Below are 24,893 nucleotides of genomic sequence, written 5' to 3'. Positions count from 1 at the left end.
CGCGTTGAAGGGAATTCATTGGCTGATGAAACCGTGAAGGCAGCTGTGCAAACGGCTTCCGTAGTTGCAATCACTCTAACAAAAAACACAAAGACGGTGAAACAATGCTAGCTGTCCATGCCACAAGCAAAGGCTGCGATGCAGCGTTGCCTCTAAACGATCCACTCGAATATTCATACATAATTGATGCCAACCCTGTTCCCTTAGCTCGAATCCCTGGAGTGGGGGATAGAGTAATTCCAAACCGGAATCGGAGGGGTACTTTGATTCAAGAAGCACATAAAGGAGAGGGTCTGACATCAAGGGATCTCAAAATCTCGAGTTAAGAGATGTACAGGTGGCCAGGGATGAATGCCCACATTTACGAATTTGGAATTAATTGCAATGTCTGTTACAGAGATCACAGCTTAGACCGCCGCCAGATTCCTGACAGTGTAGCCAGCGCAGTACAGCAAACATTGTTCGATAGCATTAGACCAGGGGTCTCCAGGGGAACCAGACAGGGATGCCCCTTGTCTCCGCTGTTTGCCCTCACCCATGAACCTCTAGCCCACTGGGTCCGCACGGATGTCTCCATCAGAGGCCTCCAATGGAATGATGAGATAACGGACAAAATCTCCCTCTATGCCGATGACATCCTGGTATATGTAGCTTCCCCCCGGTCTTCTATTAACAATCTATTTCAGGTCTACTAACTTTGGGAAATACTCGGGATACTCGATCAACTGGTCCAAATCTACATTGTACATGTTACATGGTCCACCGCCCCGTCTACCCCGGGGTTTTTCCATCGCTGTGGCCCCGGATGGATTTAAATACCTTGGTATTTATATCACATCTGACCCCAAGGTGTTTCACGATCGTAACTTACTGGGTCCCCTGCGCAGACTACACGGCCCACTGGCAATCCCTCCCACTTTCCCTTCCCTGCAGAGTGGCCCTGTTTAAAATGTTGGCGCTCCCGCGCTTCCTATATGCTCTGCAAAACTGTCCCTTTGCGATCCCAGACTCCTATTTTAGCTCGGTGGAAAGTGAAATCAGTCTTGTTGTGGGATGGCGGAGTAGCCCGTATCGCCCATCACACTCTTCCAAGGCTGGTACGACTGAGGCATTGCCTTACCCAAACTCGGCCTCTACTATTGGGCGTCACAATTGGTGGCTATCATTGGATCCATGGTTCACCCCTGGATGCGATTTTGGGAAAGGGGGGTGGTGATGGACAGAGTTTCTGAATGATGCAGAATACTCTTACCAAGTCAAGAGATCATGGTTTTAATCCATCACCGTTTTTTAGCTCAATGCACCATCCCAGCTCAGAACCCGGCTATATGCAAATTAGTCTGTTCCTGTCCCAGTGCATGATGGGAACAGGGCAAACCAAACTACCAAGCCAATTCTTATACTGGTAAGGAAACAAGCTTCCGGGGACCGGTTTCTGGCATCACAGCCTTCTTCGGCCCGGCTTGCTTGAATCCTGATGGTGCAATGAGCAAGGGACTCACGTCTGAGCATACCCTCCCACACATAGTGTGGATAAACCGATTTTGGGAAAGGGGGGTGGTGATGGACAGAGTTTCTGAATGATGCAGAATACCTTGACCGATGTCAGACTGGGCGAGGGGGCTACCTGGGGGCCCTTTACAGCACACCAACCAGGAATAAGTACCTTGGACCCATGGCACATACGATCGCAATATGGCATAGGTCCAACAAGAGTTTGGTATGGTCATGTAAACTCACTGCGGCAACACCCTTCTGGTCGTCGCAACGTCTGGGTTCCCTCTGCTTCCTTCAGGGATTCGACAAATGGGACACAATAGGGATTTCGACCTTGTTCATAGGGGTAAGCTGCTGACATTTACAGATCTTCAGGCCAAATTCTCCCTTGCACTAACGGAATCTTTCCGATATCTACAAATCAAACACGCAATCCTTGCCGCCATTCCAGACCTCTCATCCATGCCCGAGACTTCCCCCTTGGAGGATAGACTACTATCGGAACCCCTCCCGGCGAAAGCCATCACCTACACTTATCGCAAGCTTTGTAACAATCTCCCCGACCCCTTCCAGTCCTTGCGGAACAAATGGGAGGAGGACCTGGAGCCCCTGGCTGATGACTGGCGGGCGGCCCTGCTGTCCCCTAGGGAATCGGCTATCTGCCATAGGTTCAGGTTAATCCAACTGGAGGTTTTACATAGAGCCTACATGTCCGCCCCTACACTGGCCAAAATTGGTAGACGCCCTGACGCATTGTGTCTGCGAGGCTTCGGCCTCCCCGGCACCTTCTATCACATCTTATGGGAATGCCCGGTGGTACAACACTTCTGGGAAGGAACAATCCGTAAGATGAGCAGTTCTCTGGGTAAGCCACTCCTACCGGCGCCAAAAGAATGTGTTCTCAATATATGGGGGGCCACGGACCTGAATGAACTAGAACTGCAATGGGCGGCGTTGGGTTTTCTACTGGCCAAACGCTCCTTTGCAATGCACTGAGGCTCCCCAGAAAGGCCGCTAGTGGTGGGCTGGATGGCTGAGATGGACCGTTGCATGATTGCCGAAAAGACAGTGTACAAAATAAGAGGCTGCCCTAAGAAATGGGACAATAAATGGGGACACTGGAGCAATTACCGAGGTGAACTCTGCAACTCTCCGACAACTGAACTAGCCATGGTCAGAGCTGGTCCCGTAGGACAAACTGTACACTAATTATATTTTTGTTTGATCTGTACCTTGATTCAAATGTACCGTCTTGATTGTGACTGATTTTCAGACTGTTTTTCTTTAATAAAATGTTATGTTAAAAAAATATGTCCAAAATTAAGAACTTGTTTTTTGTGCCTTTCTGCCCTCTGTTACACTCGTTTTTTGTGCCTTTCGGCTCTGTTCCACCCGTTATTTTTTGTGCCTTTCAGCCCTGTTCCACTCGTTTTTGTGCCTTTCTGCCCTCTTACTCTTTTTTTGCTTCGTTTGTGCCCTTCTGCTACTCTTTTTTGCTTCGTTTTTTGTGCCCTTCTGCCCAGTTACTCGTTTTCGCCTTGTTTGTGCCCTTCTGCCCTCTGTTCCACTCGTTTTCCCCTTATTTGTGCCTTTCTGCCCTCGGTTCCACTCGTTTGTGCCTTTCTGCCCTCTGTCCCACTCGTTTTGTTCCTTTCTGCCCTCTGTTCCACTCGTTTTTGTGCCCTTCTGCCCTCTGTTCCACTCGCTTTTTGTGCACACATTAAAAAAAACAGAATCCAACGTCACTAAACTTTTTATCTGCTTACCTACAGTGGCAGGCACGTCCCCTGGCTGCTTCTGGCGGTGGAAGTTACGTCTCCTACTGCTCCGCGCTGGCACCCGTCGTACAATGGCAGACAGTGCGATGACAGCGCATTTTCAGTAGACGATGACATCACAAGAGTCAGACTCTCACAAGAGGAGTCTGCAGCTCCAGGAGACTTTTCCAAAATTGAACTTTGGCACAAAGTAATCTGCTTAAAGTAGAACTATTCTTAGAGAACAAGAATTCTTTGAATACTTCCTAGAAACAATATTTAACTTAACTAAAACAGTATATATATCCATCAAAGTTTGCCCATGCAAATAAGCCCGCACTGGTTGCATGCCACAACTTTTATTTTAAGATGAAATGGGGATTTCAGTCCGTAGCCACTCCTTCCGCAATTCTGCCTGACGCGTTTCAAAGATAAATCTTCTTTCTCAAAGGCACTACGAGGTTGCAAAGTCTTTCCTGCCACAATTCCGCTTCTGTTTTTAGGCTTTTCAAATCGCTCCTGCGTGACTTTCACTTCAGTTATTAAATTCAGGTGTGTTTATGCAGGGTATCACAGTACTTGTAGTTTCTAGGCACTTGCTACACTCCAATGGGTTTCTTGCAACTTCGTGACTTTTTTTCCAAAGAAGAGAGCAGCCCTCCATTGGGCAGAGACTGCAATTCCCCTTCCATCACTTTTAATTACCTGTTTGCCCATATCGATCTGGCATTCTTCCAAACCTGGGGTTCCTTCATTTAAGGGTGGTGCGTCAACAGAATATATATATATATATATATATATATATATATATATATATATATATTCTGCTATGGGATGGTCCCGACCTTTTACTGTATTTAGAGCCATCTCAAATTTAATTTTTAGGATTCATTCAGTTAGCATTGCCAATATCATACTTTATGCTTAAAATGAAATCATTGCTCTCAAATGTGTACAGTACAAATGCTCATTTGTGTGCAACTATTTCAAATGCATTATGTATTTTTGGGTGAGATTGTAAACGCATGCTTTAGATATGTTTTAGTGCTTAATTTTAGTAATGTCGAACATAAAAAGTGGAGTGGGTGTTGTATAGCATTTTAGGACCCTAGTGTAATTTTCCCGATCCAGGTCCTTATAGAAATCAACCATATTTAGACATAGCTCATGCAGTCCAAATACAGCATGGCTACTTCCACTAGTTCCAAAAATCCACATCGATTTCTTGGAAAACTCAGCTTCAGCAGTTAGGGACTTCCCCTTGCTTGAATATTGAGTTGTCCAAGAACTCATGGAGTTTTCAAAGAACTGAGACTCTTTGATGACGTTATGTCCACCTTTACGTCAAACCCGGAACCTTCAAGGTATAAATATGTCCACACTTGCCCAAGCAAACACAGTGGTTTGGAGCAGTTCGACTACTTGCCCGACGCATCTCGCTACAGCAAGTGCCGAAGGAAGCCGACCCACCAGCAGACGCACTGAGAGACTCAGTCTTTTCTCCTGCCGAGAAATCCAGCTCGTGTTTCCAAGCTCCCCTTGCGGGGTGTTGGGAAATTGAGGTCTGGTATCTCTGAGAAAAGAGATACCAGACCTCCTCCATTCTAAACCAACATACAGAGCGGATTAGACCAAGAGAAATCTTGGATAGATTCTTGGCAAAAGAATACTAAATTTATGCTGCATCACACTTACTTCTTCCCTCATACTAGACTTCGGTTAGGTACATCGGGGTAGGCGTATTTTAGAAGAACCAGTCCAGTACTTTTAGTCATGTATGTATTTTATGGCTTAGAAACCATACCATGCTTTTACAGTATTATTTTATAATTCTCTTCTTGCTGTACGCATTATACTTTACAGCCAGTATTAGGATTGTAGCAGTTCATTTCTTCTGCATGAGAAAGAAAACTGTTCAATAAACACTTTTATTGAAAACGCCAGTCTGTTTCTCTGCAGCTCTGGTGAAACGAAGCATGCACGTTTGACTGAGTAAAATATCTCTATTGTTTCCACGACTCTGAAGATACATTTTATCTTGGGGAAACAAAGTTGTCATGTTTAAGCGGTTGTCAGAAACTAATCCCTTCTTGTGAATTAGAGAAAGTTCCTAGTGACCTCTGACTTAGCTGGCACAATTAAGTCTAATATATTCGATAGAGACTTAGTAGACAAAGTCCTACGTCACATCTGTAGGATATATTATTCCAATGCGCAGAGCCTATTGGGAATAGAGGCACTACACTACAAGAGTACAGCATCCATTGCCTTCTAGAAGCAATATTTGCAAGACCTTTAAGACTAGTCTGATGCCATTCAGGCCTCAGTTTATATTACAACTCTTGGACGCCAACAGTCATGGTCTAATGAAAGTGAAGAAAAAGATCCTGCTAGAGGCAATTATATTTCACCATTTCGAAATAAACTGTACAAAACCAAGCAAACAAGGAAGAATATTTTTTTATTTTAATTTTGCACCGCAAAGATCTTTTTGATGCTGTTCTGGCAGACCATTTATATTTACAGAAATGCTTCAGTTGGTGGCATAGACACCTGCCAAAAAAAAAAAAGAAAGAAAAAAAGGTTAAGAGATTTAAAAATCACACCACAGCAGATATTTAATACATCATGGACAAAAAAAAAAAGTCTACAACTTTTGTTTTCTGGTAACTTCAAGTGTACCAAAAAAGGTACATGCTGGTTGGTCTGAGGTTCCCTCGACTATGGATATAGATGTAAGTCTACAGCAGCAGGTATAACTGGTCTGGCCTTGAAAAATCATTAAAATGTTACCTGCAGACACTGGTTTTTTCAACTGGGGAGGGGGCATGCCCCTTTAGGGGGGGCCTCAGGTGAAGCCAGGGGGTCTCCAGGCTCTGGCCAAAAGCAGCATTAGGCTCTGTAATAGGCCATCACAAACACGTGTTGTCATTTATATCCTAGCTAGGAGTGTGTCAAAGGTGAAGGGATTCCAAATATTCTTCAAAACTCCCATCCACACACTGGATACTTTTAGAATAGATACAATTTAATAGAATTGTTAAAAACTTTGAGGGGTGGAGTGTGGGTGGGGGGGGAAAGGCAGATTTCCCCCCCAGGGGTGGGCGGCATTAAAAAGTTATGAAGACCACTCCCTCCGGGTCTAGTGACCTAAATAATCTACTTCGCTCTACTGTACTGCTCGACCCATAAACTGGCTTTAATTATGCAGTGCTGGGCAAATATTTTAATTCACTGAGCTGCCAATTTCTTCATTATCATATATGAGATCACCTTCAAATGTGTTTGGCTGGTCTGCTGTATAAAAAAACTAGTTCGATTTATAGAGATAATTTAGTCTATTAGAGAATACAAATCTAGATACACACAAGATCCTACTTGGCTCTTAGTTCATTAACAGAATTGTCATTAGGGCAGGACTTTCTCAAGCAAGTTAAAAAAAACATCACTTAATATATAACTAAATCATGGAGTGGTAGCACACTTATTTGCAATAAGCATATTTTCCATTGAAATGGCCACATTTCGCACTGACATGCAGCTTTACAGATAAAACTATAGAGTATAAACAATATGGTTTGGAAATAGGGTTTCTGAATATATTTCTCATTTGCACATCACCAAGTTAAGTGTTTCGATTTGTTTTGCTCCTATTTAAATCTGTTGGCATACTTCTGATTTACAAAAAAGTGCTTTTGTAATTCCAGATTGATCTTGAAATATTTTAACTATTTACAAGCTACTAAAATGTAGTGTTAGAAGAAAAAACTGATGTCCTACAGTCTTGTTTCACAAGGATTGTCAGACAGCTCTTAACAAAATCCTCCAACTATAGTAAGAGAATGAAAAGTAAACCCCATTCCAGGGTAAGATGAGCATCAATTAGTAAAAAGACAAACTGCCATTTGACCCGTGTCCTTGAACAGACAGCAAATGTGCCAAGATAACAGATTTAAAGGCATCTTTATTGCTTATTCACTTCCCGAATGAACAGTTCCTTACCAGCTTAAGTTCACTCACTAGAACGGACCAGTAGGTCTTAAAAAATCTAGACCTGGTAAAATCTAACTCGCCATTGCAAGTAGATTTCTCTATGCCTGGATATGTGGGGTAGTGCTGCTGGTTGCGAGGTATAACTTACGGTCAACTGACTGGCAGTTAAGAAATCAGGTGATGTCAAAGCTGGCAAGGGGAATCTGTTCAAGATTCACAAGAACAAAGACTAGCGGATTTCATGGAGAAAACATGAGTGGAAGGGTACCGTTTACGGGTGGTGCATGGATATTGGTTAAGGACTGCTCTATCAGTGCATACAGGAGGTTGAGAAGGATTACCAGACAGATTAAAAACAAAAAGTACAAGATGTATGTGGTGTAGTTGAACACACAAGTGAAGAATAACTTGTGAATGGCAGTGCTACTTATGTCCATCACAGAATAGGAAGGGGTTGGAAGGTATAGTAAAAACAAGTATTTTTAATGGAGGTGCATTATCCTCTGGATCAATTCACGTTTTAACAAAAGCGAAAGAAGAAATTGATGATTTTCTAACTGCAAATAAATGGGAACAACAAGCATTCATGCGTCGATTGTTTGGGAGGCTGTTTAAATCAAGAGTACCGGATGGTCAGCAGAATAAACTAGATTTGCGATAGTGTTAGGCCTTTGAAGAATAAAGAGTTTTGAGTGTATATTCACAGGTAGAAGTTGGGCTGCCTAACACTGCAGTCTGTGTGGAAAGTATGTGCTGGGCTAAAGAACATTCTTGGCTATAAATGTGGACAGAGAAAGGGACACAGGGCAATGATCTGATTTTTCATATATTGGGCAGAGATGGCTTAGTTTCCACACCCCATTCTATATATTATATTCGAACAGCCACAACACAAGAGACCCATGGACCAGAAATTAACAAAAGAAACTTTTAAAACTTCCTCCTAATTGTATATAATGAGTGCCATATTATCTTTATGTTTCACTATGTAGACTACATCCACAGAAGAGAACAAATCACCAAATTACATGAGATCCAGTCTCTCACCAAGGTTATTCTTCCAACTGCTGGACAGTGCCCTTCTCTGAAACATAGATACCATCCAAGAACTTTCGGATATCCTTGTTCTTTACAGTGGTGGCTTGCTGGATCAAGGCAGCTAAATTGTAAATGGAAGATAAGAAAAATCTAAACTTTGGCACGATTTCATGTAATGACACTTCATACATCACTACTTCACAGATCAGTGCACAGGAATGCACCAAAAAATGGCATATTTCAATAAGTCATCTCATTGAAATAAATGTAAAAATAGCCCTAGGAAACACTAACTGTAAATGTACCTAATTTTAATTTTTTTAACTATTACCAACATGAGCATTGTTTAAAAGTCTACATTGGCTAAAAAATGTAGTCATTTTGTGAGTAAAGTTATGGACCAGATACTTAAGGGATTCATAAAGTAAACATTCTTCGACCTACTTTGAAATTAACATCTAAAAGCTGCGGAGTCCGCCCAACTAAACTTGCAACAAACCTGAATTTGAAACCAGTTCAATGTCATTCCCTTCAAGAATCAACTCGTCCTTCTGGGCTTGAGAAACTGCACAGTTGACACCTGGCAATATTAAAAACAAATATGTTGAACACAATATTTCATTTTGAATACTGAATTTAATAGGAGTGCAAAACCTAGCAATGATTAACAGATTTGAAAATTAGCAAGTTGCAACTAGGGTATTCAGGGATCTTTACATTGCGCATATATAGTCTTTCACACACAGCCCAAAACTTCAATGCATCATGTGAACAAATAAACAGCGGTTTCATAATAGCGTAGTATTTGGGTAAAGCATAATAGGATTTGCCAGCTGGAAAAAAGTTCTTTTAATAGCAAAAAAAGAATATAACAAAGAATGCTTTGGTTTCCTTTCTACTTCAGGGCAATCTAGGCAGTCCACAATTTAAAAATCGATAGGAAAGAATTATACCTGCCACCACTTTCTCAAAAAGTAGAGTGATTTCCGGAGCAGAGATTGTACAGAATGCATGATATTTAGACAACAGATTAAGGGGCAAAGATGCGAGCCCCACTAGGCCAGGCACCAGTCATAATTTCCAGACCATAAAAAAATAAGACTTTAGTAACTGTGCACTTAAGCACATTATACGGTGCACGTTCAAAATCTAAGTATCTAGCTATTTGCATGGGTCCATACCTCTTTAGAAAATAATCACATTGTAGCCACCCGGTGCATAATGTGCACAAGCATGAGCCATATTACAGTGAAGTGGTGGGCACAGGCAACTCCTACCCAGTACTCTACCTGTGACTGCTCCCAAGAAGCAGAATGGAGGCAGAAGGCCAGGGGATGTGTACTTGTCAACTCAATGCAGACACCGCATGCAGAGGAATCATGTTAGACACTTAAAACCGCATACTAATTGTTGTGGATAAGTTCATTTGCACTCCACGTAGGTAGTAAGCACTATATAGCTGCTAAAGTAGTACAACTACTCAAAACTCTGCCATTCTATGTTCTGACACTACTCCCAATGAAATTTGTACACCTGTAGATTATCCAACATGTAGGTGTGCTTTGTAGGTCTGAACTGTGAAACGCAAGACAGTATATGCTAAAACAGTGACACAGAATTGCAGGGTTCCTAGTTTGTAGGGTAGCAGGTGGGATGCAAACTGGCCTGATCTCAAAACTACAGCCTCCCCATGGCCATTTACTACCATAAATCATAACGGCCCTGGATTGCTCCCTATTTTGGCCTTTTTGTCATGTTCAGTAATACACCCCCGCAAACGTTTGCATGGGTTTCAAAATCAGTGAAAAACATTGCATGGCAGGACATTGGTTACAGAATTTTCTAAAACTTTGACTTTCTATTTTAAATCGATGGCCTCAAAGTACATTTACTGCAAACTGCATAAAGTAAATCACCTGGCATTATGGGCATTACTGAATTTGTAACCGCGTGAACGATACCCATTCCCTTAACTCAGAGTATTGGGTACAATTCAAATTGCAATTTTCAGCTAGACTGGATTTTCAGCATAAAATGATGAAAGCCACACACACCGCCAAGACAAATTTGAGGACAGAATTTATTTTCATTTGTATTCACAATTTTTAAACTCAGTGATTAGTTTGTATGGGGACAACCTTCACCAATCCACACAAATGACCCTTTCATGAAGTTTGATTTCCAGAATAGGATATCTGGGTTCACAACTATGGCCTTCACCCCTTTTCCCTCACAACCAGCAAGCTGGTAGAAACAGCAAATACAAATTTTAAAAAGTGCTCTTTCCTGGCAGTTTTAGGCAGCTAGGTTAAAAATGCCCAACACACACTTAATGTTTTCTTCACTTCATAAGAAAAAAGGTTTTGGCTATCTTCAGTTCCTCCTTACACCCCAGGTATAAGGCCCAAATTAGGAGGAAAAATTGCAAGTGTCTCACGGATACTGTTTAAAAAGTGACGATGGTTAAAGCGTGGCCTGTCAAATACAGAAACAAACAGGCTTAGCATTAAATGTAGAAAGTATTAGCAAGAGAAAATCTGTACGGTCGGTTATTTATTGTGATGCGCATACATGACATCAAGCTCATCCCAAGGTAATATCTACTGCAAATTAACACTTCAACCAAACGAATATGTTGTAAATAAGTAGATGACAGCAAGAATCTTCTTTGTAATTTCAGGATAGGTTTAGTAGATTACAGCAGAGCTACACAACTCGCCAGCTGACCAGACCTTCAACTGTCACGTCTGGAACCTCCCGGTGCAACATAGAATGTAGACAGGCATTGTGGGGGACTAGTAGGTAGGAGCATAGAGGAAAGTGTGATGACAGCAGGTGGCCATGTTGGAACAACTAGTTTACTACACATCCTCCCCCTTTATCTAGAAAAGACAAATGACCACGTTGGGGGAGCATAGGTTTACAATACATCCTCCACCTTTTTCTAGAAATGTATTACACACCATCCACCTCCTTTATAATAGAAAGAAAAATAAAGATAAAGGCAAACTAGCGTTAAGGGGCGAAGAGAGTTTAGAGTGAAATGTGAGGTGAGACACAACCCAAAACTAATGGGTATCACCACCACCTATTCCCCTTAGGCAGACCAAAACAGGAAAAGACAGTCCACTTTCTCCTATCAGTCCTTGACCAGCAAAACACAAAGACACAGGTCAATTTCTTTAGCCTGTTTTGCGCTCCAAGATGAATTTAAAATAAAGATAGAATTGAACTAAAAGTTCCAGTTGAGGTTCTGGATCCCTCTAACAAGGTCTTGACGTCTTTCTCGAGTATTAGATCCCTTGCTCTGGTTGAGGGCCTCAGAATTTGATGTTATTTGGACCCTTAGTTCAAGAAAAACATTTCCTGGATTTTCTTACATTTCCTGATACTGGAATATTTATCTCAGTACTGGAGCACAGCAACCCCGTTGCAGAAACTTCTTGGTTCTGGGAACATTTGTACCCTTCTAGTTTACAGACAAGATTAAGAGCTCACTGACCAGCTTCCAGATGTGGAACGTTAGACTCAGTTTTGAGTCCTCTGAACCACTTCTGGTCTCCGCACCAGTCATGGGCTTTGTGCTCTTTTGGACGTCCTTTGTCCAGTACTTGTCCACTCTTGGACAACTTTTGTCCATTCATAGATGTGGGAAACCTTGGTCCCCTCTTGGATTACCTTTTTCATTCTTTGTTCTGGGACGACCTATGTCCCCACTTGGACGACCATTGTCCAGTCCTTGTCCACTCTTTGCCGACCATAGTCCATTCCTAGTTGAGGTAACTTCTGTCCTGTCTTGGACGAACCCCGTCCACTGCTTTGTCCTCTTTAAGTTTTGGGCCCTTAGTCCTCAGTTGGTACTGGGAGATGTGTGTCCTAATGATTTCAGGGCCTTTGCCACCAACTGGTTCTGGGACCAACAACTCCAACTTGTTTTTCTGAAACGGGCTCAATTTCACTTAATTGAACTCTTTTACCCTGCTCTTGGGCTCTCTGAATGTGACAGGTGCTAGTTGTGGGACGCTGTTCAGGGTTGGTTCTTACCTTTAACCCCTCTTGGTTCTGAGAGAACATTTATCTCCTGCAGGTTATGTCCACCGTTGGTTCTTGGACGTTTGTCAGCAGTAGATTATGGATCCACTCTGATCTTGGACAAGCTTTTTCCTCCTCTAGGTTCTGAGACATTTGAGCTCCTAGCCAAGGATTCCGCTCTTTTTCTCCTAGAATTGTCCTATAGTAATGAACTAATTTTAATTATCAGTTAGTTCTAGACAGCATAGGCATACTGATGAATTGTTGCTTTCACAATACAGTTTATTTTCTTTTATCTGCTCTGACACGTTTCTTGGCTTCTCCCAGATCTGTGATGAATACCCAAAATATCCACTAGATGGCACTCTGGTCATAAATTTTACACTGACTCGTATTCTATTGTTGGGTCACTCGTGATCTTTTACACTGCTTAAATGGTCCTTTAATTGAAAAATGTGTGCTGCAACGTTAATGATTGCTCTTTAACTGGCCTAACAGCACAAACACACCGCTTCAGCTCACAATGAGCCTCACGCAAGACCTTCCGGAATGTGAAAATCAGCAGTTTTAATACATGAGACACTTGCTAGAAGAGGTCTACAGATGTTGGATGTGCCGCGTGTATTTTTCACCGTTGAGAAACACTTAGGGCTTTTGACCGGTATCGAAGCTGAAAGGAAACGGTTGATGTTGGGCATTTCTAGGTCTGTCCAATAGCGCCAATAATCTTGTCACAAAAACAGCCATTGACCTAGTTATAGGTTGCGCTTTGAAAATGCCTTTAATTCATGACACCACAGCCTTATGTATATGAGACTGCTCACGTCCACCTCACCGTTTGCATATCTGGGTGCGGGAGTAAAAAGTACTCAAAAATGGCTTCATAGCGTTGCGCGATGACTTTTACGTTGCGCTATCACTTTAAGAAACCTCTTCCACTCAACACTGGAAGCACACAGCATGACAAGAGGAACACGCTGTCACTCCGCAAAGACAGCTGGAGGTTCTAGGACGTCATTAGGGAAGAAGCATGAGGGAAGAACGGATCAGCATGGAGACAAACGGAGCTCCCTCGCAGGCAGGCAAAGAAACCTATTGACAGAAAACCACAGATAGTCAATCACTAGGAAACCGGGGATACCCTCTCACAATAGACACAGATCAGGTACCTGCGATGGGTTTCCTACTTGTTCTTGTTTTTTTTTCCTTTTATTTCAGCTGAGGTCAGGGGCGTGGAAGCGGTGTACTAATGAATGTTACCAGCAGTTGATTCATGGCGTTTCTCTTGAGCAGGCAGAGGCTGTCAAGTCCTTGCGGCATGTTTCTACAAGATTACTGGTTTGTTTTTCTTACGTTCCTTTAGCAGCAGATGAGGAACAAATGAAGCTGATTTGATTCCATCTTTTTTATCTTCTGGGTTATGTTTCCGTTAATTGCGGCTGCCTTTGTTTTTCTTTTTAGTTTGTAAATTCTTTTTCTTTTAGTTTACTTGCAGCTAGTTACTTCTGGGTTTGAGTTTCAATGGTTCAGTTGCTTAATATATTGTTTCTGGCCGCAGTTAAGTGGGATCTTGGTTGCTCGTGCTGTGCTGTTCTTCTTGGTCTGCTCCTCTGGTCTGGTCAGCACAGGATGTTGCCAAAAGTGTTGTAGATAAGTAGGTGAAGACAGCAAGACACTTCTTTGTAGTTTCACGATAGGTTTATTAGATTACAGCAGAGCAACGCAACTCGCCAGCTGACCAGACCTTCAACTGTCAAGACTGGAACCTCCCGGTACAACAGACTAGACAAGCATTGTGGGAGGCTAGTAGGTAGGAGCATAGAGGAAAGTGTGATGACAGCAGGTGGCCATGTTGGAAGAACTCGTTTACTACACATCCTCCTATCTAGAAAAGACAAATGACCGCAGATTGCCATGTTCGTGGAGCATGTTTACTACAGAATAACTATATTAATCTGTAGCAACAGACCGCAATGTTCAGTGCAGTGGTGTTGTTGGATAGGTATGATGTGGGCAACTTTTTAGGGAAGGGTCTGCAATACCAAAACTGAGGGAAAGCAGGACACAGTTGATTGTGGGGGCACCAGGAAGTTTCAACTATTCATGCGCCAATCTCTGTTGCACAGAACAGGTGTGCACACCCAACACATCACACAACTCAGGCAACAACTACCCATTTTCTACACAAACTACTTGCTGTAGCAATGGTGGGTACCTCATCCCGCAATTTAGTACAGTGCTTGTCACTAGACAAAAGGTTAAACTCTCAAAAGCACCCGTAGTAACACCCCCAGAAAGGACAAGCAGCACTAGAACATTGGTGGTGGGGGAGAAAAGGGGAGTGTGAAATGTCAGGATCCCAACCCCACTCAGGCGGTGCCAACTGCAGATCTTAAGAAGTTTGGCATTTAGCAATGTTGAGGTAGCATGCAACAGGTACAGGAGGAAAGTTGAGATAGCCTACCAGCGACTGAGCCAATATGACAACTATATGGATTAAGGTAAAAATAAATTTTAAAAAAATACACACGTTGAGATTTCTGGCTCCTAGAGAAGACGACAAATTGGCAACAAAGGATATTGAAGCTGTGGACTAAAACGTAATTATAAACAACATACCTTGCCTCATGCGCACTCTGCGGATGTACTTCTCCCCCAAGAAATTACGGATTTCTACAAGTGAGCCAGTTTCCTGAATTACTACGTTAATAGGGAAATGAGCGTACACAGACCTCATCTTGTAACGGAAGCCCTGCAAATGAGAAAGTGGTTTGCATTAAAGAAAGTTACCTTATGAACAGTTCAAGTTGTTCACAATCAAATAAAAAGACTTGTGTAAAAGAAAACAGATTCTGGAGCACGTAGAACAGTTCAAAAATTGTTCAGTAAAACAGGATAAGAACGCAGCATTTAAAGTACACCCTAGAAGTGAGTACAAATCTAGAGGTTGCACAAGCAGTATGATGGGAGATTGAAGTGACTGGGGCCGATCTGTGACAACAGAGGGTGTGATGAGTAGTCAAGTCACTAAAATGCAGAGTGGATGAATTTCAAAAGTCCAAGGCACAAAATCTAACACTAAGTTAACCATATTTCAGACAAACCATTAACAGGATACTGTAAACTAAACTTATCAAGACCCTCTGATGTTCTATCGCAAGCACACATTCAGCACCTAGTCTGGAAGACCATTCCTATGAATGCTGGTATAACTAGAAAAATATACCTTTCACCAATTCTCTTCTACTAGCCATAACAGCAACCATTACAGAATATGGATACTGAAAGCTCAAGCCAAAGCAAGGGGAAAAAATGCTAAACATGTGGTCTCAAAGGTTTAGGGTATAGTTTGGAGGAAACCGTTTGACGTGTATCTGGATTGCAAGAAGCCCTAGAAACACTCAACTGTCAGTCTACAGTCCAAGGATACCCTCCAGCTTTACAAATGCACATAACAGCCAACTGCATGCCACTATAGGAACACGATTTTAGCCATTCGATGATTTACAATGCTTAATACAAGACAGAACCACTGACAAACATTTCTTCAACAGACCACACAAAAAAAATTAAAATAGCATTTACCAACGTGACACCCTTAATCATGTTTTGCACATGGCTGCAGATTGTGCGCACTGTGGCCAGCTCTTTGCGATTACCCCACCATTTGTCAACACGAAGCTGTAAATAAAAAATTGTGATTAAAGTCTTCTAAACCGGAAGTCTAAGCAGTATAACAGCATTTTAAGTTTCAGTGCAGACACTGTCAGATCAGATTTGAAATCCACTTTATTTTCTGTAATACCCTTGTGTTTATGGCTTCGTCAAAAGGACAAAGTGTAAAAGCAGCAGATTAGCGATAAAACTGCACATACATTACTTGGCGGTTAGCAACACTGAGATTGGGCGGATGTGGGCCGAAGCAAAACATGGGGTGGGTGGGGTGTAAGAGGGTGAAGCAGCATGTAGGGCGGAGTCCTGCAGCAACGGAGGAAGGGAACACTAGGGAGACTGATGCGAGAGACATGCACTCTAGTCAAGTGCTTAAATAAAAAGAACCAGCATTGGCAAACCCAAATGGTCTTGCCATTTAGAGCTATAGGCAATTTTTGCAGCTGTGATATACTGCAGCAGGGATGTTCTGCAGTGAGGCTAAAACTGTTAAGCACTATGATGCGGCCATCACTAGTGTACAGAACAACCCCCCCCCCCCCAAAAAAAACAGCATACCACCCCTGGATGCAGAGTCCTTCTAAAAGTATACTTTTAGCCATGCTGCTATGCAGCATAGTTAAAATCACTGCCCATGCTGTGCAGCATGAACAAAATGAGATGGCAGAGCCAATAGCCACAATGGCAAAACGTATTGCCTTTGCCAATGCTTATTCGGTTAATTTACCCCATGTGCAAAAAAAGACAAGCATTTGCAATGCAATAGGGCTCGCATTTATGAGAGTTTGAGCTATTAGCATTGTAAATGACAATGCCTTTAATTTATGTTTTTTTTAAAACAGTTAAAGGGCGTTGTCATTTTCAATGCCAACAGCTCTAACTTTAACAAATGCGAGACCTATTGCATTACAAATGCTTGTTTTCCTTATAATGTTTGCTCCGGTAAATAATTTGGTGTCTATGGTATATATTGGAGTTGGACTGGAGCAAACTAATCCGTGCTTTGTTAAAACCACTTGCCAACTGGTCAGTTTGTCCTTGCATAGTCCATGTTTTCTATTAGATTATAACAGAAAGACCTGAGTGTACAAAACTTTAATTTGGAAAATGTGTTAATTTGTATTGCTTTCCATGGACACATTATAGCATACTAGCTTACCAGTCGCGCTTTGCTGCGATCTCCGAAGAAAGGAATTTCAAGGAAACTCGTTATGATAACATTCAATTTACATTGTCATTTTTATTGAAACGTATTCATTTTAATATGGAAAACATTTCAAAGTGTAGTTTTAATTCTATTTATTCGAATGCTTGTGGATACACGATTTTTAGTTTTTCCGTTTGGTGCGTACATCAGTATTCGAAAGATTATGAGGGCCCTGGGGGGCCGATATTTTAAAAAATGTTATGCCAGAAACCTTTGCGGGAGTGTACACTACTTCCCAAAGTTTCCTGGCGATCGGATAAATGTTGTTTTAATTCTATTTGAGTGCTTGTGGATACACGATTTGTTGTTTTTCCGTCTGGTGCGCACATCAGTATTCGAAAGATTGTGGGCCCTGGGGGATCGATATTTAAAAAAAGCCAGAAACCTTCGCGGGAGTGTACTTAACTTTCCAAAGTTTATTGGCGATCGGATGAATGGTGTAGTAATGCATAAAGGACAGATATATATATATATATATACACACACACATATATATAGATTAAAGAGTGAACACTTATGCGAACTAGCATTACATTATAGATCTTTTCCATAGAACATCTTATATGAGCCACATTGCTGTGGAGTGAAGCGGATCTCTGGCAGTAGTGTTCTGCCGCTGGCCATAGTAACTTCTGAAGTTCAGGCCTCCCCTCCGCTCTTTTACAGATAAGAGACCCTCAAGAATAGCTAAAGAGGGAGTATGCACGATGCTCCCACAATGCACCACAGCTAAATTCTAGTACATATAGTTAAATAAGCAAATGTAAGCACCTGCACGAATAGCCTGATGGGTAAAAGTATTTTCTATACATTTCTGAACATCTGTCTTAGTAAGCAATGCACAGAATAATAAACCAATGCACTTATATATCCCAAGTCCACAGATTCATTGGAGAGAGGCGATACTGAGGGTACAAAAACAGAAAATACCAGATTGCTCCGTTTTTATGTTATTGACATTGTGAAGTGGGTTGGAAGTGCGCAGTTTGTAACTTACCCAGCCGTGTCTCTGCAGTAAAAGACCGCATTATAAACGTACTAACTAAAGTGTATGAACACTCTTCACCGACCCTAGAGTTTACTTTTCATAACAGGGCGCCTCTCCCTTCTCTATTATTGCTCTCACACAAAACCTTAAAATATTGAACCAAACAAGCATACACAACTGTCCGGTGGGTTACTTTTCTGCAGATAGTAGTCTGAGATTGTGTGTCACATGTTGCAAAACCTGGCTGGTGAAGTTAGCCTCTTATCGTTCCAGCTTGAGAAAACATTCACCAGTGCGACTGTTCCCACAGTGCCACAAAGCTAACATCTGTGGAGCACTACATAAAAGTGTATTGTGTAAGTGTAAGTGTGTTGCTGCTTCGTGGAAAGAGCATATTCTGTATATTGTGTGGTACTCACATTTCTCATATGTAGTGCTGTTCTGCCGACATAGTAAACAAACATGTATAATTTACAGTGGCCCACTACTTGCCCATCATGATAGTGAACATTATGTAAAGGTAAATATATAGCAGGATGGAGAACTAAAACACAATAAATTCCACACTATTTAATACTTATTGTGTTCTGGTTACACTGAATATTGGAATGAGTGGTCAACTAACATTAGTGCCCCTCTTCCAGATTTTATTTTGTGGGCATGTTATTTATGATAATATATGTTCAGATATCTCGATTACTGGCCTTCAACGTAATCGTTGAATTTTGAGGTTTCAAAAACAGCCATTTCCCAAGGGACCGTGTGTCAGCATCCGGAGTCTATTCACCTCTAGGTGATAGCTCTAAAACTGTCAAAGTCAGCAGGGAGTGTTTTTATAAAGGTGCGACCCTCCAGCATGCATTTGTTGCTGATGTTATCTATACCTCTTCAGAAGCCACTTTGTACGGTTACAAAAGTTAGCAGGCACTAATAGGTGATCCTGCAAGGAAAAATATGGAACTGGTGGTGGGAGGAAAGAACAGAAGGTAAAGTTTGGAGGTGCAGCGCCCCTGACCCCGTCCCCTTTCCCATACACACACACAAACGCATACATGATAAATAACACATTTTGCACCAAAGGGCGCCTTTCCTTAATATAACTGGCATTAGAGGTCAGAAGCTGTGACAAGCAGAGACCCCAGTAGAGGCAGGGGCCAAACCAGTGGGCAGCATCGGGGGTCTCATGAACCCCCTCCCAGCCCCCTGCTGAAGTTCAAATGCACGCTATGCCTTCTGTTAACGGGGAAGTGTTAACTACTTCGAATCTCAGTGTTTTTGTCCAGTTCTTCACACGCGAGGTCTTGGCTCCCAGTGGGAATCAACGGCCCCTCCGCGCCCCCGGGAACACCTTTGTATCAGGGACTCTAAATCTGACAGATAGTTCCCTGATCGCCAAAGAAAAGGCTGCGATGTATCACGAAATAATTGCCTCGAGTCCACACGGATAAATTAGTATGGGGGAGGGGGGCATTGTTGTCCTGCAAGGGAAAAGGAGCTGAGCCTGAGAAGAGGCAGCCAAAGCAAATACGAAAGGAGAACTTTGACCCCGGCGGAGGGACAGAAAAGAGCCATGGATTTTATACTCTTAATGCGCGCGCCTTTCCTGCCATATGCTTTCAATTATCGCAGTCCGTGTCTGGCCACTATAATTGAAAGCAATATATCAGGAAATGCGCGTAACAGACACCAATAGGCCAAGAGCGGAGCTATGCGGCCACCTCTGACCTATGGTATGCTTGCTTTAAAACAAAAACACACACGAAGGCCAATGGCAGACAGGAAAGTAAAAAAACGCATGCACAAGCGTGTGCAATTTACAGGTCCATTTTTAAAACCTCTACAATAGGGCTCTTCGCGAGCCCTAAAAAAATGACATTTGGCAAAAAAAAATCTTAATACTAAAAAAGCAATTGCGCCCATGCCGCAATGAAAATATTTGAAAGGAGATTATCTGTTGTCACGAACATTTCAAAAGGGCTTGTTTGAAGTGCATGCACCATGTAAAACAGCTACAAATGTCAAGAGGTTAATAAATAGAAGTAGTTCCTCAGTTACAGTGAGATGAGCAGATGGACAACGATCAGCAGACCAGCAATCAAGCTGTAGAAATCCGTACTTGGCCCAAGCTCTAGCTGAAGTGATGCCAGTATGCACTGGCTAATCAGAAAGCAGCAGTAAGAGTGACAATTAAGCCAACGAATGTTAAGAAAAGGATGGGCAGCAAGCTCCTTGTATTGAATATTTCTTGCATGCGCAGTCATATGTCAGAACTAAAAACAACGGGAGTGAGGAAAAGAGTAGGGATTGCGCCTGACTGAAAGCTGTCTTGTCTCAAGTTAAGGCTCACTTCTCTTCAAGGCTCAAGTCCTCTTAACCCACACATGGGTATTCCTTGCCCTGTCTGTACAAGGACATTTGATCTCATGGTAACTAAATTGTTGAAATCTATGGAAAAATAGGCTGTCTCCATAAAGAGTGTTTGACTGACACGTGCAGGACAGGACAGCTTCCTAGCACCATCCCATGAAAACTAATGGGGTGACTGATATTCGGCTACGGAAGGCAGAAACGCATTACTAATACAGATTTGAACAACTGGCTGCTGTCTTTATTTGACCTACATATACATTAATGTCTTTGGAATCTATTTTTTGTGATTAAGTGGCATGCGCGTCACGAGCAGAGACTGAAATTAAGACAATGATACTTTAGCAGTAGCTGCAAAAGTTGGGAAATAACAGGTTTGTATGTGGGAGCAGTCCGGCAGATGAGAAAGAGGGCAAAAGAACTAAAGGAAAAAAAGAAAGGTGCTCATGTAAAGCGCTCCAATACCTTTGAGTAGGTTCTTGCTGTATAAAAATGTAGCACTCATTAGAAGAGCGCTGAATGGTTTTATGAGGCCTAATGTAGGCCTAGTTAGTTACACAACCATTTACCTACATGTGTCCTACCTTGCACTACATAACTGCTCTTGTGCTGACCTTTTACCTAGATTATCTGAAGGCCAATCACACACCCATTCATATCACTTGGAAATAAGTCATGTAACTCACCTTTCTATGCTTCTTGCCCATGAGACAGAGCTCAACATTAATATGGTTGAAGTCCCGGCGAAGACTTCCCCGGGGGCCCTTCACAATAACAGTGCGCCCTTTCAAGGTGATATCCACTGAGGGGAAGAAAAAAAAAAAGGTGGTCAGATTACAAAAAATAAACTCTTACCCAGAACAACCCAACCCCCTAAAAAAAAAAAGTAACATTTAAGAAATTACCCTTGTCGGGGATGTCCACAGTCTGGTTGTTGAGAATGGTCTTCATTCTGAAAATGAAAAAAATTTATGTAAACACCACTAAATACCCTTGGCAGTACCATTTTACAAAGATATCCATGGTGGTCATAAAAACCTGATACTGGCCAAATGGAGACTGTTTCAAAAACCAACAATGGATTGAATGCAAAACTTTTACATAAAGTCGCCTGCAAGACTTCTGTTGTACAATTGGTCAAAATATGACATTCACGGTCAGCAAACATTTTATAGGGATGAAAATCACCTTTCAACTCCTGAGGAATATTTAAACATGTTGCCCCTTAACTCTTGAACGAGCACTGAAAAGCCAATACGCCTAGCTTATAAATAAAACTGCCCTTTGATCACCGATTGTTTAGGGTCCCAAAGTATGGCAGGCATGCTTGCAATAACAAAATAAAAGTCAAAGCAGCAGGTGCCCATCTTACAACAGTATTGCAAATAGTTTCACTGTTTTAAAGTTCCAGCATTTGCATGGCCAATACTATTCCATGATAGTATTAAGGTTTTTAGAGGCCATGGCCTCGAACAGCAGCAGATGAAATGGCGCAGCAAGCATCTCATTACCACTGACAGGGAACATGTATGCACCCCCCCCCCCCCCCCAACAAAAATTAATCAAAACTAATCGAAGGGGGCCTATTTATAAAAAAGGGAAAATTAATTGACTGGCACATCAGCCATAGTAACGTAGTGCATTAATTTCCACACAGATTCATGTGCAATCAAACGCATTTACCCAAATGGAAAGTCAATGTTGTATGGTTTCATAGATAAAGTGTAAATGGCATCCATTTGGGGGACCATTGGTAGAACTGAAGTGCATGTCGGCCCTGGTGGACAACTTAACCAGTCAGATTCTCTTAAGAGTCCAACAATAATTATTACAGTGCAAATCTTGTATCCCTTGTCTGCTACAGTATTCTGACTTTCAGTAGTAATCCATCAATCCATTCCTTAAAGCCAACTGTCTAATGCATGCTTTTCACAATAAGTCAGGCCTACTGCCTTGTCACAACTATTCATAATAAACAAATGTAACCTATGAATGGACATGGTTTACCCAGTGAGCCAATAAGGCCTACAGCATATATCCCTGATTTAATGCCATAACATGCCTACTGATGTGATGGTTAAGTAGCAACTTAAATGCATTTAGTTATAAAAAAATATATATGCAACAGTTGATATTTGTATATTTTCTCTCAAAATTGTGTAGCAAGATCACAATGAAAATCTACTCTCCCCACCCACGGTTTGTCAGAGGGCGACCAACACCGAATACCCTGCCTGTATTAGACACTGCGAAATTAAAGCAAAAAACAAAAAATGCATGTCTACAACTTGTATCGGTACGATAATCTGTGGTGGAAGGCCTATTGGCTTAAACAAGTGTTTCACAATAAAAAGGCTAGAGCCACTGCCACAACTTTCCATAATAAACCTTGCCTATGACAGACATAGCTTTCCAAATCAGTCCATAGTCTTCACCATTGGTTTGTGTACATAACCAACGCAAGCTTACTATATTCTGCACAAGCTCACGAGACAAGGCACCTATCAGGAATATTAATAAAAACAACAAATGTACATATTAGTTATCGATACAAAATACCATCTCTCCACAGATATTCATTGCCACGGTTTGTCACAAGGATTAACACCAAAAAGCCCTGACCTTCCACATATATCAGTGACCGGAACAATATAAGCTTTCAACCTTTAAAAGCATACACCCCCTTAAATTTACATTGAATTCAATGCTTTTATTAATAAATGTCAAGCCTACAGCGGTCATCATAACAAACAGACCAGACCCTTTGCCTTGATAATTGACCATAACCAAGTTCTGCTGTATTGGGTACCGAATTTTTCCACAAACCAACAAGTATCTTCAGCATAATTAAAAGCTGTACTTCAGACAAGCATTTAATTATGGGAGGAGACAAAACTCCTTTCAATAGTACTTTTTAAAACTGTTAATCACAGTGTAGATGACAAATGCAGCTAAACCAGACATACAAATGGGGCGGTCACCTTGCATGTTTACTGTTACCACTAGTTTGATCATCTATGGTCAGGTCAAGAAGGCTTTATTTCGATAAAAATCATAAAAGCTTCATTTAAAAAAAACAAATTCATGTTTAAAATGGCAAAACAAACAAATACACAAAAAATTTAATATACAGTTAATTTAGAAAGTTTCCGGAGTTCATGGGCAACGATCCCCGGACAAGCATCTAAACAACCACATTACAACAGGTTTACGTGTGACCATAAACCCTCCCACATTTAACATCCTATACGCAGATAGAAGCGAAACCCAATGGAGCACATCATACTTTGGGTCTTCAAGCGCAACATTGAACTATTACAACCAATACCAGCTGCAACCTTTTATTTCTACCCTAAAAGAAGCGTAGAACTTAGGAGTCCATCTCACCTCTTTCGGACGCATCAAGCCTAACCAGAAGACGAAAGCCATCACAACAGAGCGCATCTCCATCTCGCACAACCAACGATTTACAGACTTCAGACAAAGCAAAGGCTATGAATTAATTTGCTACACACTACATATTACTACTGCTTGACGAATGGTCATATTAGCTAAAAGCGGTCTTCAGGATATTGGCCCACAAATGTGACGTGTCAACGAACAAGGTAGCCACAGATATCTAATGGGCTATAAATACAAAGAAATCAAACGTCAGCAACTGCCAAGCTCAACCATACCATCAGAAAACAAGGCAGACATTTTACATAGTATGTAACTATTGATTTATACAATAATCGCTCTCTCCAAATTGTTACACCTACTGGCGAGTGCTCGAGTGTTTGAGTAAAGAGATGTCGGCAGATATTGTACGTGAACGTTGTTATCCAGTTAAACAACGTTCACAGTTTAAAAGAAAACATCGGCCCATTTGTAGAGAATGTACATTACATGAGTAAATAGTACAGCTAAAAAAACAGCAAATTGGGAAGTTTAGGCTTAGACAACCCGCGTTCTCGTGTGTCATTGCTTGTAGGGAGAGGGCATTTGAGAAAACGGAAAAACAACCGCTGTACAACGAACATTATAACGCACAAGGGAAGGCATAACAGGCCAGAATGAAATAAGTGAGAGGCCAAACGGAAAGAAAGTTCTCAATCGATCTCTGCCTGTTTAGAATTAAACATATATACTAAGAAATCCGGCAACAATTTCAACCGAGAGCTATAACCACTTAGCCCATCAGCCCAGATGTTCCTAGGGAGCCGCAGTCGGGGGTCAGAAAGTGCTGAAATTTAACGGATTGCAGTGGATTACAAAACCGGAACCGGGCTAAACGTCTCCTCACCTCGCAGGAGACCGAGAAAAGGGAGAGCGTCAAACGTCATCACGCAAATGTAGTCCC

The 24,893-nt window shown here is 41.8% G+C and overlaps 2 protein-coding genes across 3 annotated transcripts in view; one reads left to right on the top strand and one right to left on the bottom strand.

The window, feature by feature from the left end:
- Window positions 1–24,893, top strand: part of KLB (klotho beta) — a 613,689-nt gene that overhangs the window by 407,086 nt on the left and 181,710 nt on the right. The gene's annotated exons all lie outside the window — the stretch shown is intronic.
- On the bottom strand, window positions 5,699–24,849 carry LOC144821365 (large ribosomal subunit protein uL6). The gene is made up of 7 exons (XM_078678320.1): window positions 21,457–24,849; window positions 21,238–21,353; window positions 15,903–15,998; window positions 14,937–15,069; window positions 8,785–8,865; window positions 8,295–8,406; window positions 5,699–5,807 (listed from the first exon to the last, which is right to left on the bottom strand). The coding sequence occupies exons 1-6, from the start codon at window positions 21,500–21,502 to the stop codon at window positions 8,300–8,302; spliced, it is 579 nt and encodes a 192-aa protein (XP_078534446.1). The 5' UTR covers window positions 21,503–24,849; the 3' UTR covers window positions 5,699–5,807; window positions 8,295–8,299.

This window comes from Lissotriton helveticus, chromosome 2_2 (assembly GCF_964261635.1).
Source record: "Lissotriton helveticus chromosome 2_2, aLisHel1.1, whole genome shotgun sequence".
Taxonomy (NCBI): Eukaryota; Metazoa; Chordata; class Amphibia; order Caudata; family Salamandridae; genus Lissotriton; species Lissotriton helveticus.
The sequence above is the reverse complement of the archived record's forward strand: the minus strand, read 5'-3'. Positions and strand labels throughout refer to the sequence as shown.

Coding starts and splice junctions, on each gene's coding strand:
- LOC144821365 (XM_078678320.1), bottom strand. CDS start 21,502: ATGAAGACCATTCTCAACAACCAGACTGTGGACATCCCCGACAAGG. Junction 15,999..21,237: donor TGGGCAAGAAGCATAGAAAG/GTGAGTTACATG, acceptor TTTTATTTACAG/CTTCGTGTTGACAAATGGTG. Junction 8,407..8,784: donor TGAACTGGTTTCAAATTCAG/GTTTGTTGCAAG, acceptor TTTACAATTTAG/CTGCCTTGATCCAGCAAGCC.